At 38.5% G+C, this 14,365-nt stretch overlaps 1 protein-coding gene across 6 annotated transcripts in view; it reads right to left on the bottom strand.

Moving 5' to 3' along the window:
* TPR5 (Tetratricopeptide repeat (TPR)-like superfamily protein) overlaps positions 1-14,365 on the bottom strand; it is a 365,268-nt gene that overhangs the window by 147,593 nt on the left and 203,310 nt on the right. For all 6 annotated transcript variants that reach the window (XM_089427733.1, XM_089427727.1, XM_089427716.1 and 3 more), the window contains exon 8: positions 13,674-13,880. In XM_089427733.1, the coding sequence (XP_089283859.1) occupies positions 13,674-13,880 (207 nt within the window). The remainder of the gene's footprint in view (positions 1-13,673; positions 13,881-14,365) is intronic.

The raw sequence follows: 14,365 nt of genomic DNA, 5'->3' as shown, positions 1-14,365 counted from the left end.
CCTGCAAGGAAATTTTGGCATGGCTCTTTGTTAAAACCATCTTAATCTGGCACAATTTTCCCCTATTTCAGACAATGTTATCAAAACCAAACTGGAACCGGCGAAACTAATTGGTCCGACCGGTTTGGGCCAAAACTGGTCTAGGTAGGGCTTCAGAACCTAAATAGGCCAATTTGGTACCAAACTAGCTGGGTTAGGACAGGATCTGAACTGTTTGTACTTGCGTAGGCCAACGTAAAAAGGTTGCCCTTTTTATTTTTTATTTCTTTCAGTTGGTTGGCCCACTTCTAATTCTCCCCTAGGGCAGCTTAATATTCGAGCCTATGGCCCTAGTATTGCTATGCAATACATGGTAAATTTGTAACATTACCATGAAATGACTTAGGACATTTGAGAGTGGTTCCAACCTCATTGGATTTCATATGGAAAAAGTAGAATTTTAGGTTTCACTCAAAACCTGGTAGATTTAACAATTTTTCAAGATTTTAGGATTGGTGGGATTGCAACGTTTCATTGGATTTTGTCATGTACGAGGGTATGGAACTAGTACTTAATAAAGAGCACCAAGCCCTCTATTTACTTTGATTTTAGTGGTATTGGTCATCGAACTCCTCTATCATGACTCTACAAAAAATGTACCCATCACTCAAACAAAATATTGACATGACATGCTACATTTTTTCTATCTTATTTTAATGCTTAGAGGGTTATATTGATGACGAAGATCCAGATATAGGCAATGATTTGATGATATGTAGGCATTTGTTGTAGCATAATTTTTCTTGGATGCTAGAGGCCATCTAAAGCCTATTTGTTGATGTATTTTCAGTTCAGATATGGATTGCAATCGATGCTATTTTGGCTATGTGCACCCTTACATGACATATAAATGATAACTTTTGCTTATTTTGTATAAATGGTTTGGATTCATATGAATGCACGTGTATATATATATGTTTTTCTTTAAAATTTGGATATTTTATGTGTTTTTGGTCAACTAGCTTTTTGGTCCAATTTTTTTACTGATTCTCAGTCCATAAGGTTTTCTGGTTCGATTCTGTTGACCACTCCATGTCTACTACCCCACAGTTGTACATTTTTTTGCGAATGGATTTCCATTATGTCCGAGCACTCAAATGATCCACAGATTCATCGTTATCAGCCATATGTACACTAGAGTTTTATAAACCCATTCTGCATTTTGTAATGTAAATGATGCTAACAAGACAAATGTTTGTAACAACCTAGGTAAATTTATTTTTCTAATGATGATTTCCATTCTAGGAGGTTTTTCATCTCACCAATTCATGTGTGTTTCTAAACACAAATGATCGACAGAGTTTTACCCTCCAGCCTCACCCCAAAGCTAGGGTGGATTTTGTCGTCAGGATCTTAAATGAATCCTAGTGTTATTTATCAAGTCTCTGTAAAAGTGATTTGGGAATAATTATAGCTATTTGGTTAGATTATTTTATTACAAGTCACTTAGTCTACTAAATCATATTTTGTGTAGCAGAAATGGGTAATTATTGAGGATCTATAACGAACGTGTGTTCCCCCTTCATGGGTTAGAAATTAATATTTCATGTAAATAATATTTTAGCTATAATGTTAAAGTATTAGAGGGTTGGAAAAACTAATAATCCTCTCATGAGTCAATTAATTAGATTTTCTGGCTAAAATAAATTAAAATGCTAAAACCAGAAATTTAATTAATTTAGGTCCTAGGAAAAATTAAATCTTTCAACATTTAAAATTTGTGGGTTTTAAATTTTTAATTTTTGGAGGTCCCCGGCCAAGGGAATATTGAAAATTTCAAGATATTTTGGACCCTTGGGCCTTAGTAGTTAACTCAAAGTCAATTTTTTGAGGCAATTAACTCAAAATAATTATTTTTGAGTTAATTAAAAAGAAATTAAAAGTGAATTTCGAATTTCCTCAAAAAGTAACTTAATTTCAATGTCGATGATTCAAAGATCATTTGATCTTCATCAACAGTTGAAATCGCTTTGACGTGGATCAAACCATCTAGCTGTTGGAGAATTTATTTATAAATTAGAGGTCTCTCTCCATTATTTGGAGCCGATTTTTGGAGGTTTTAAACCGTCGTGTTCCTCTTTCAGATTTATGTGGTAATATTGCTCTTAATACTCTGCTGCTTTTATTTGTATTTGTTGGATAATAGCCTTTGAGGATTGATCTGTGCACAGGTATCTTGCACAGATTTCTGGGTTTTTAAAATATCATTTTGATTTGATAGAACTAGCAGGTATCTCTATTTCTTGATGATTTTATGATTATTTTGAATCTCTATTAATCTAACAATCAGATCTAAGTGTGCAGAAGTTATTATTCAGGATTTGGGCGTTTGGGGAAGTCCTCAGCTAGACCAACTGACTCTCAAATTACAAAATCTAAAGAGCCTACTGTTTTTTAATTCCTGAAGTCATCTTACAAAATATTTTATTTGCAGGGTTGTTCTTGGTCTTGTGCCTCTTTAAAATTTCCATTTTCTTTATAAATTTGTGCAAAATTGTTTAGAACTAGATAATAGATAGCTTCGATCTGCAGATCTGCTAGATTTGTAGAATATTATTGTAGATTTGTAAATTTCAATTTTTTTAAGGGTATTTCATATTTTTGTATAAACATGTTTTGGGCTTTTCTATATTTTGCTTGTGCAGGAACAGATCTGAAGATTGCAGATGATATTTGTGGATTTTGGAGACAGATCTGAGGCCCAGAGGGCAAGATCTAATCTTCACTTTTGTTTGCAGGTTGAAGAAAAAATTCAAAAATATTCGCGGGCTACACTAGCCATCTCTATCCCCTTGCTCCATCTTCTTTCCTTCTTGGCCTAGTTTCTCATCCTCCCTCCTTCTCAGCGTAGTTTCTCGACCTCCTTCCTTCTTCTCGGCCTCCCTCTTCTCACCCTCAAGACTCTCCTCTTTCACTCCCTATCACCATAAATTTTTCCCATAAAATTTCCAAAAATTTTAACATATATTCTCAAAAAAAAATTCTGAGTTCAGCATTTGGATTTGAAGATTTTCAGTGACTTGGGCAGCTTGTCTCTGTATCTCCAAGGCCCTAAGGGCTAACTGGTGCACATCCTCCAAACCCTTACCTCATTTCATTGATCTAATTGAAAGCAAGACTAATACTGGCATAGAATTTCAGTTAACTAAAGTTTAGCAGCAAATTTGGTTTGAATCTTTCACTACAGTACATTTCAGAAATAGAATTATTTTCATAAACTTCTGCATGCTAATTGATAAATTTCTTAATATTATCTCGCTGCTTTTTTCAGTAATTTATTTCTGCATTTTAAGATCAAATGCATCACTAGACTGGAAATAGTTAAACTCATAAATTTTCTGAATCATTAATTATCAAATTGTCATTTGAAGTTTCTGTTGTTACACAAAAAAATTTGAATCTTGAATGGTTATAGGATAACTGGTTTAAAATAAATTCCTGGCATTGACGTTTGTTTTAAGAGAAGATTACTAGAACTAATATTTCTAATTTTTGTAATCTGAGTTCTTAATTTAATTTCTGAAGTACATTTGTTTTCACGTGCTCATTCAGGAAGGATTAATTTAGTTTTACTTATGCATCTAATGATCTTTCATTGAGTACCTCATGCAAATGGATTTCTGAATATTAAGTGTTTTATTTCCAACGTTTTACATTGGTTTCCTATTGTATATTTCAATAATTACTTGTGCAGACTTCATATTTTACATTGCTGGTATAAGTATTTGTTTTCACATTAAGATCATTTTTCTGAGCCTTAAGTTAAATAACACTAAAAACATATTTCATAAATAATTCATATTTTAGGCCCTCTTTTCGCCATCACATCATTTCATTTTGCATTTGCACACTAAGCTAGTATTTGCACATTAAAATTTTACTTCAAAGCATAAGCTTGGTCGACAAAAACATTAAGGAATCAAACTTAAAACATGAATTTAACTAAAATTAACCAAGTCTCTGCATTTCACATAGCTTTAAGTTTTGCATTTGCATATAAGGTAGTTGAATCATTCAGCAGTAGTTTCCCATCCATTACTTGGACTTTATTTCCTTCGTAAGATAGTTGACTCCACAAGGCACTGGTATCATTTTTCTCAAATCTAATTGAATCCTTCAAAATCTTGCACAATCTAAAACAAGTATTGGTTGCTTAACTGTGTCTCCCAGATTGGTTGGTTCCCAACTAATCTTCCCTCATTCCATTTCCATAGGGTCTACCCCCCTTAGTCTGCTATTGGGAGACAACTCAAACAGAGAGATTGGGGATCAGTGTGACAGCCCCCGATATAAGCCGCTGTCGCAGTGCCTAGACATTTTGTGCAACAACAGGTTCTAATAACACTGATTTCAGCGGGACGAATGTCAAAATGAAACACTTAAACCCAAAATAAACACAGAATAACCCCCACACACTACTTCAGCTTTTCGTCCAAAGTTCATTGCCTCAGATCAGCGAATTTGTCAAGGGTTTTGCAACAAAAGTATGTGTGATGAGAGGCCGAGTAAGGTCTTCAATGACTGCCTCAGGATCAGCTTGAAAAGAAGGGGCGAAGAGTTACAGTGGGGCCCAAAAAATCAAGTGGTAGAACAGTTGCATCCTCTAAATTGGGGGAGATACCACTTACCATGAAAGGCAAGGATCAAACACATCCCAAGTCACTTCACCAATTGGCCAGATGGGTGGCAATCCCAACAAGCCCAACATGTGGGTAGCATACATACTGAGGTATACTCGACAGTAGGGGAGATACCACTTACCATAGGTAAGGATCACACACATCCTACTGTGACAATAGGCGGGATACCACTTACCATGAGAGGTAAGGATCATTTCTGGCCCAATCAGCATCAATGTATCAATGAAGTCTCACATCTCCGACAATATATATCAATCCAAGATTAATAGTCCCATGTAGGTATCTCAGCACATGCTTAGCAACAACCCAATGTGCATGTAGGGGCACTATCATAAATTGACTCGGAGCACTGACAACAAAACATATGTCTGGTCTAGTGTTCACCAAGAACATTAGTGCCCCAATAAACTATCGGTACTCAGAGGGATTTGCCAAGTTAGGTCCCGCAACTTCACCACATAGCTTCTTAAAATTCATCTCCATCGGTGTCGCCATGGACTTGCATTCCACCATATTAAATCTATCCAACAGCTTGATAACATATTTCTCTTGAGAAAGGAAAATATCACTAGGTCTCTGCCACACCTCTAAGCCCAGGGAGTAGTGCATCAAACCAAGGTCTTTCATCTCAAATTCAGAGGCTAGCTCCATCTTACACAGGAGAATAAAAGGCTCTCCACCTATTAAGAATAAATCATCAACATATAATACCATAATTAGGGGCATACCTTGGACGACCTTGAAGTAGAGATTTGGACCAACATTGTTTCTCGTAAATCCAAGCATCATCAGATAGCTATCAATGCGAGCATACAAAGCCCTGGGGCTTGCTTCAATCCATAGAGTGCTTTCTTCAACCTGCATACATGATTCTTCGTGTCATGCTCCTCAAAGCCTTGTGGTTGCTCCAAGTATACTTCTTCCTTGAGTATGCCATGAAAAAATGCAGTCTTCACAACTATCTGGTGAAGTGACCATCCCTCACTAGCAACAAGAGCAACGATAGATAAGATGGTTGTATATCGAGCAATAGAAGTAAAGATCTCATCATAGTTCTCTCCCTCTTTTCGTGAGAATCCTCTAACCACGAACCTTGCCTTGTACTTTTCAACATTTCCATCAGCACCATGCTTAATTTTGTATATCCATTTAGAAGTCACGACAGACTTCCCTTTGGGCCTCAAACCACTTCCCACACATTGTTCTTCATGATGGACTCATATTCTTTGGCCATAGCATCCTTCCATACTTGTTCTTTCACTGCTTCTTCAAAAGTGCGTGGTTCAACCTATATCATGTTGCTCATAGCTACAACATATCCCTGATATCGGCATGGCTTCTTAATTTCCCTACAGGTTCCTCATCCAGAAGCATGTCTCTCAACATTTTGTAAAGTGTCATGAAGCCATAATGGTCTCTTCCTGGCAAGAGGATCACACGGAGGGGGATCCAAGGGGTCCATGAGTTCCATAGGATCATCAGTAAGATCAGGATCTGACTCAAGCATAGGAGGCTCTTCTTATTCATTCATGGCATCGTTCCTTCTTCCAACATTGGAAGGGGGAGGAGTGTCAAATGTCACATCCCTGCTAAACTCAATATTTCTTTGATCAGGTACATATATTCTATAAGCTTTAGAATTTCCACAGTAACCAACAAAAGTACCTCTCTTTCCTGAAGCTTCTAGCTTGCCTCTCTTCTCCTTTGACACATGAAAGTAAACGGAGCAACCAAAAGTCCTCAAATGTCCAACTTCGGTCTTTATACCTATGAAGCTTCTTCGGGAATCTTGTCACCTAAGGCTTGATGAGGAGTCCTGTTTTGAGCATAGACAATGGTGTTTGCAGCTTCTCCACATAGAAACTTTGGCAGCTTTTGATCATGCAACATGGCTCTGGCAACTTCCATGATACTCTTGTTATTCCTTTCAACTGCATCATTTTGTTTGCAGTTATAAGGTGCGATGGTCTCCTTCTTGATTCCTGCTTTCCTGCAAAAGTCAATGAATTCATTTGAAGTAAATTCTCCTCCATTGTCAAACCTGAAGATTTTAATCTTCTTCCCTATTTGATTTTCCACCAGTGCCTTCAAGTTTCTGAACATGTCAAATGCTTGGTCCTTGTGCTTTTGAGAAGAAAATCCATGTCTTGCAGGAGAAGTCATCCACAAAGATTATTTGGTACAGGTAGACACCAAGAGAGGTCACTGGCATGGGTCCACAGATCAGAACATATGAGTTGAAGTATCCCATTGGTCCTGCTTCTACTAGAAGGGAATGGTCGCTTTACCTTGTTTCTACTTGCACATCCCTCACAAACTCCATCATGATTTACTCGAACCTCAGGCATTTCAAAAACCATCTTTCTCACTTTAGGTAAGGCTTCATAGTGAAGGTGAGCAAATCTTCAGTGCAACAACTCACATTGATGAGAATCATCATGAAGCAAGGCTCGCATAGGGCTTCCACAAACTTTATATAGGCCTTCAATTTGGGTTCCATGAGCGAAGACATATCTCATGCTAGATCTCCTTGAACAAGCAAGGACATTCCCATTGATGAATGTAACCTTGACACCCTTGTCTTCCATGGCAGAAATTGAAATAAGGCTCTTCTACAATCTCGTCACATATAAGACATCATGTAGATGTATGATTTGACCATAGTTCAAATGAAAAGAAACAAATCCAAACCACTTCACCGATATGCAGAATTGTCCCCAAGAGTTATCTTCAAATCAGACTCCCTCTCAACCAGGTTTGAGAGAACTTCTCTATAGCCAATGAAATGTTTAAAAGCCCCACTATATACCAACCAGCTATCAAAAGAATCCAAAGGAGAGGAACCAAAAAGAGAAGAAACGAGAAAGTACTTAGATTGAGTTTCAGTTACATTATTTCCAGACATTGGATTTCTCGATCTCTTTTGAGGATGATGATCTTCTTCACAAATAGTAGGAGCTTCTCTTCTTTTATTGTTAGACCTATTGTTGTTATAGCCACGATTGTTGTTGTTGGACCTTGAAGGATTACCATTTTCTGGACAATCTCAAGTGTAATGACTATACTTGTTGCAATTGTAGCATTGAACTTTTGACATGTCCCTTCTAAATCTTCTATGGAAGTCCATGGATGTTGGAGCAGGCTTTCTTGACTTAGAAGGTCCTCATCTTTCTTTCCTCTTCTTGGCTTGAGTAGCAAATGCAATGGGTTCTCCCTCTTCATGCTTTTGAATTCTTCATCTAGAGATCATCCTGGTCTCTTCTTGAGTGCACTTGCCCAATAGCTCATCAAATGAAGGAAACTTGTCATTGTTGCTAATGGTTGTAATAAATGTCTCCCGTATTATAAGAAGACCTCCAAAGGCGATCCGCACTAGCTTTCTATCAGATACAATCTCTCTATGTTAAAATTGGCAACTAGGGCCAAACTCCGTGTGAGTCATCTTATTTATGGCAGCTAATATTTTTCTTGGATCCCTCTCATCGAGAGGTGTAGGATTGATCTAAAGATCATTCAATTCCGATAAGTATTCATGGAGTTATGAATTTATTTGTGTTATAAAACAATTCATCAAGGTTGGCCAACAACCAAATAAACCCCTCATGTGCTCAACATTTTAGTATAAAAGGAGATGACTTGAGAGTCATTTTACACACAACTTCTCTCTTGATTTCTCTCTACTTGTCATGGGCTTTAGTGTGAGAGAAATCTAGGAGGAAGTAGCCCTAACGCAGTCCTATGGAGAAGCCCTAATGATGCCCTATGGAGAAGCCCTAACGCAGTCATGGTGATGAGACCTACGTTGTCCTTAAATCCCTAATGCTTCCCTAAAACACTGTCATTCAATTACAAGAAGCCATAATGTTGTCTTATCTAACGCAACCATGGTAGAAGCCTAAGTACCCTACGTGGAGGGGAAAGAGTCCACCTATAGCAGCCCTAATCCCTAGCCGCAGCAAGAAAGGGAGGCTCTAAGACAGCGTGAAGGAGGCTGAGTTCATCAATGGAGGCCGAGATAACTGCTGGAGCAGTAGTGACACTTTGGTGGAGGCCGAGAGACTGTCATGGATGCCGCAGGCTGTTCTTGAGGGCCGAAGGCATAGTTTTATGGGGCTATAACCCTTGGAAAGGGCTACCGCAGCAAGGGATAGGCTTGTTGTAGCAAGCCACAGTCCCTATCACACCTACAGGTCTACGTTAGGAGGGCATAAGGCCTGCTGGGGTATGACAAGCCAACGTGGGATGTAGGAGTGCTAAAGAAGGGTGATCGTAGCCTTGGTAGGGATGTTGTAGCTGAGGTGTGAAGGCTGGTAGGACTGTCATTGATGCCCTAACCAATCCATGACCACATTGTGAAGGCTGTCCGAATTACTATTTGAGTGATATGATGTGACAACATTGTGATGATGATGGGTATAGTGATGAAGTGTATCATAGCATAATGAGTGCAACACAAATATAACAAAGTGCAGCACTGTGATGATGAATGTTGCAATGAGGTGCAGCACAATGGTGAGGTGCAGCAGTATGATATATTGCAGCAACATGATGTATTGCAACAGCAACAGCAAGTTCATGGTGCTTAGTGCAGCAAGAACACAAAGCAGCAATGGTGCTGCAAGCACATGGGTAACAGCATGGTGCAGTGATGGCACAAGGTACAACAGTGCTAAACACTGGGACAGCAGTGCAGCATAAGGTGAAGTGGTATGATGTGTACAACATGGTCATAAGGTCTAGCATTGTCATGATGGGTGCAGCATGGTGCAGCACGGTGAGGTGCAGCATGATGACGAGATGCAACATAATGATAGGTGAAGGAGTCACCTTGGAGAATCAGTTGAAGGAGCATGTCTTCAACTGATCTCATGTATCATCTTCTTAGACATGATCTATGCTCTTATCTAGATAAGTCAAAGTGTTGACTTCTGTTGTAAATGTACTATCTCTCTCTCTCTCCTGAACTATTGATGAACATATAAGAAGAATTGATCATGGGTTTCCCCACATTGGGGTTTGTCCCTGGCTAGCAACACATCTTGTGTCCTCTTGTCTTGGCTTGTCTTCTACGATTTATGTTTATGTTCTATCTGTAGTTTGCTTTAATGTTGATGTGATTGCTGATCTGGAAAAGATATTGAGCTAACTGTGAAAATTGAAATAAATTGCTCTAAGCATAGAACATACCTAAAATTAACATGGAATCAGAGCTGAGGTGAAGACAATGCCCAAGCAAGAGTGAAAGAGCAATCACCGAAGACAGTTGGGAAAGGACAAAAGGATCAATGGATTCCTCATCCCTCTTCAAATTTGCCAAGGGTGAAGTCGAAGCAAAGAACATTATCAGAATGGCGCAGCGAAAGCTTCTGATGGCCTACCTAAAGACGACTTCATTGGGAAGTTTGGATCTAAGGGTGGAAAGAAAGACAAATGCCTTGTTTGTAATAAGTTCGGCCATTATGCGAAGGAGTGTCCGAATGGCAGGGACACATCTCTTGATGAAGATAACAATCATTCCAGGGACATCTTCAATGATCGAGGGAATGACAGGCAATGTCGGTCATCAAGGAAACGATCGAATCTTCAAGAAAGCAAGGAACTCCAGGCACTTCATCGGATAGGAGGGTGCTCTCTCTAATTTAGTAGAGAAGGAAACAATCGTGGGATTATACTTGGAGCTGATGCCACCTATCTCGGAAAAAGTGTAGGGAATCTTACCCTTCAATTGAATGAGGCTAACTCGATTCATTTACAAGAATCTCTTTTTTGTGCATGATCGCAAGACGAACCTAGGGACCATTTCGAAAATGGAAGTCAAAGGTTTCAGGGTGGCATTCATCGATGGAAAGGTACGTATTTGAAAATGGAATTTTTCAAATGCTTTTGAGTTCAGGGTTGTATCAAGTTGCAGGAAGTCCATTGGGGATCATGTCAGTTGTCACATCTTATATATAACACCAAAGGTCTACTTATCATGGGACCCTACCCGATGTGAGTCAGATGATGACAGAAATGCCTGAATTCAAAAGGAACATAAAGGTACATGTCTGAGATGTACTGAAGGAAAATCTTACAAGGGGACCATTCCCCTCATGTAGCAAGTCCACAGGTTTGGAACAACTCGAGTGGTTTGAGATTCATAATTGGGAATCTCATGTATGCAGGTGGAAAAAAGCCCTCTATGGCTTGAAGCAAAACACCTCGGGCATAGTATGAGAGGATTGATAGCTGTCTGATGAAGCTGAGACTCACTAGGAGTGAAGTCGATCCAAACCATTGCTCAAAGGTTGTGGATGATAGACCTCTCATACCGGCACCTTCTAAGAACGACCTATTTATGTCAAGTGCAGACCCTCTCATTTGCAGAAGTAAGAGGGAGTTAGGTACCATATTTGGAATGGTGAACAGCAAGCCCGCAACTACCCCAATGGACCTTAACTTTCAGAAGTTATGTCGTAGGGATACCGAACCTGATTTGGGAAATGCCTCTGAGTTTCACAAGCTCATACTAGCATTGATGTTCTTGGTCAACTCCCGTCCGGATATATGTTTTGCAGTTAGCATGATGAGCTTATATATGGTTGAGCCTTACTGGATTGGTGCCAAGAATCTTTTGAGATATCTTCAGGGCACAATCTCTCATGAACTAAGATACACTGCTGGAAATGTGAAGTTGCATGATTATTCGAATCCTAACTATGCAGGCAGTGTGGAGCATCGCAAGAGCACTTCTGAGTGCTAGTTCTGTTTGGATTCTGCTTCGATATCATGGATGACCAGGAAGCAGAAGTCGGTTGCTATAAGCACCGCTGAATTGAAATAAATTGCTCTAAGCATAGAACATACCTAAAATTAACACTCTAGCAGTCAAAAATTAATCCTTGAGATGGGATATGCTCATGAACTATGATTGAATTCTCTCTCCCTTGTTCATCTCGATGTCCTTGAGTTGATTCTTCAAGGAAAGAATTTGACTCAAGTTGTTGACTTCATACATCCCAACCAACTTATCATAAATTTTCTTAGGCTTCTTCAACCTTGAAACATAAGTGATCAAATGATCTCTCAAATAACCAATAGTAATTTTCTTAGCTTTGATCTCACCTTTCTTGTACTTGGACTTGACAACAAAACAACACTTTCCAAAGCCTCAGGTACCTTCCCTTCAACAAATTCCATGACATCATTCTCTTCAAAAAACAAATCCATCCCGGCCCTCCATGGAGCAAAATTTGATAAGTCATTCAACTTCTCCCCAATCTTGAAGTATGGGGTTGACATCTTGACCAAGTCAAATAAACTTCAACAGTAGATAAGATCTCTTCAAAGGGGTGATTGCTCTTGTCACTTTTTGGCTTGTCTTCACCTCAGCTCTGATTCCATGTTAATTTTCCAATGTTCTATGTTGTAACAATCACTTTAACAAATTCTTCTTTCAGTGTCAATCACTGTTTCCAATTTATTTCAATCACCCAATAACAGTAAGCAATTATAGATTGAACAGTAAACAATATGCACAATAGAAGACAGACAAGATCAAATGAGACACAAAGATTTAGGTCAAAGACTAGGGAAAAACCCCACAAGGGGGGAAAACCCAACCAGATTCTTCTTTTATTAGATGTTCATCAAAACTTCAGCACAGATACATAGTCCAAGTACATGCAACAACTAGTCAAAGGTCAAAGTCTTTACTCTCAAGTCAAACAATCCAATATCCAATCAAATATGAAAGAAAGTCAAATCTGATCAAAGCACCAGTCTGCAATTATTGGCCCTGTTCCAAGTCAAAGTCAACAGCAGTCAACACAGCCCTAACCAGTCCAGACTCCAAAGTCAATTGTCAAATCAGCTCCAAACAGTTCAGTCAAAGCAACAAAAAACTCAGCCTTCTTTGCTTGGCCAAACCTAGTCAAGACAGTCCACAAATCTGCCTCAAAAATCAGTCAAAGTCAAAGTCAACCCTGCAGAAACCCTAGCTTTGGATCTGTGGTCAACGCTGGTCGAAGTGCCCAGGAAAATTTGGTCTTCTTCTCCATGAATTCGGCCTTCCAGATCAGATCCAAAACCAAGTCAAACCAAGACAAAAACTCCCAAAGTCAGCATTGGCCAAAGATGCCAAAACAGAAGTGAAACTCAGTCAACAGATTTCTCTCTCCTCCTCTTGCACATGTGAACTCGGACCCTGCAATTTCAGAGCAGACCGAATTAATAGAAGACAATTTGATGTGTGTGATGATGCCTCCAAGAGATGTCAAGCATGGTCTACTTATATGTGGTCTAGGTGGACAAATTTCTCCTTCAGGCCGACTTGTACTTTTTGAGGCGACTTGGATCCACATTAAAAATAATATTTTCCCATGAGCAAATTTAATTTTTCCAAGGGCAAGAGGGGTCTCCTTAGGGTTTGTTGGGCTTCCCAAATGGGGAAATTGCTCCCTCAGCTGCCAATTTTCAACAATTCATGCCTAAGTCTAGTACCTAATTGACCATAATTAAACTAATATTTACTTTAATAGTCCTCCACTTCCCTCATCTTCAATATTCAGTTGTACTGTTGTCCAATAATATAACAAGTGCAAAGGGAAAGTCTCTATTAAAATTTAAAACAAAAGCAGAATTATGAAAGATAATGCATGTTCTCACATTAGAAGAGTTTGCATTAGGTTAAAATATTCCCCTTGTAAAATAGCTCTTAAGACCTAAATATGCCAACGGTTTCTTTGTTTTGTTAACTTATTTCTTCTTCCTTTAATCTGATATCCAGGCAGTAACATCTCATCTCGTCACAACGATTCATTTACAAAATATCAAAATACCAAAATGCCTTAGGTCACTATCGTTGATATAATATAAAAAATACCTATAAAACCCAAACCTTCTAATTTTCTTCTTTCATAGAAGGCCATTCTATTCTATTGTAATATATTTAAGTAATAGGAACCTAAAATGTTTAATCCTCAGCAATAAGCTGTTTTCACAAAGAAAGCATACCTGTTTAACAACATTCTCAGTCTTTTGGGGATCAGCCTCCAACTTTGGAGGAGCCTTTACCAAAGCTGGATCAGAGCTAAAACTCGAGTGTTTTCTATTCAGAGGTGCTTTAACCTCTCCCTTTTCTGCAGCCTTCCCAACAGGACCACTTTTAAGTTCTTCAATAACAACATGGGATTTCTTTTCTGGTAGCTTCTTACCAATGCTCTGCATGCACATACCAACTTAGAAAGGCCATACCAAAATAATAATGAAGCAAACTATGGACAAAGTAGAGCAGTTTCTAGTTGAAAATAGATCAGAAAGAAATGGATTTTGGAAACAATCAAGTAGCATATAAAAATGAAATCACAATTTTCATAAATTTCTATTACATTTATACAGATTTCGCATGCAGTAGAGGTGAGAACATAAATCACAGATAAAGTCACCCCCCCACAGAAATTTTTCCAGACAATTTCAAGAATAGAATAACTACCAAGGAGAGGCAACAGAAAATGGTAGATATTAATGACCAGAACAAATGCAAAGACTCTCAGTGTCCATCTTAAAATGGATTTTCTTCATTGGCAAAAAATATATACAGAAACTACATTACATTAAGTTACATGCCATTATTGGGTTAATTGTAACTCTATAGCTGTGAAATAATTGGAAAGTCAAATACAGTAGGAATTGTTCTGATATATTCT

Source organism: Pinus tabuliformis, chromosome 6 (genome assembly GCF_031772625.1).
Source record: "Pinus tabuliformis cultivar Carrire ecotype Pingquan chromosome 6, CPIR1, whole genome shotgun sequence".
Taxonomy (NCBI): Eukaryota; Viridiplantae; Streptophyta; class Pinopsida; order Pinales; family Pinaceae; genus Pinus; species Pinus tabuliformis.
The sequence above is the reverse complement of the archived record's forward strand: the minus strand, read 5'-3'. Positions and strand labels throughout refer to the sequence as shown.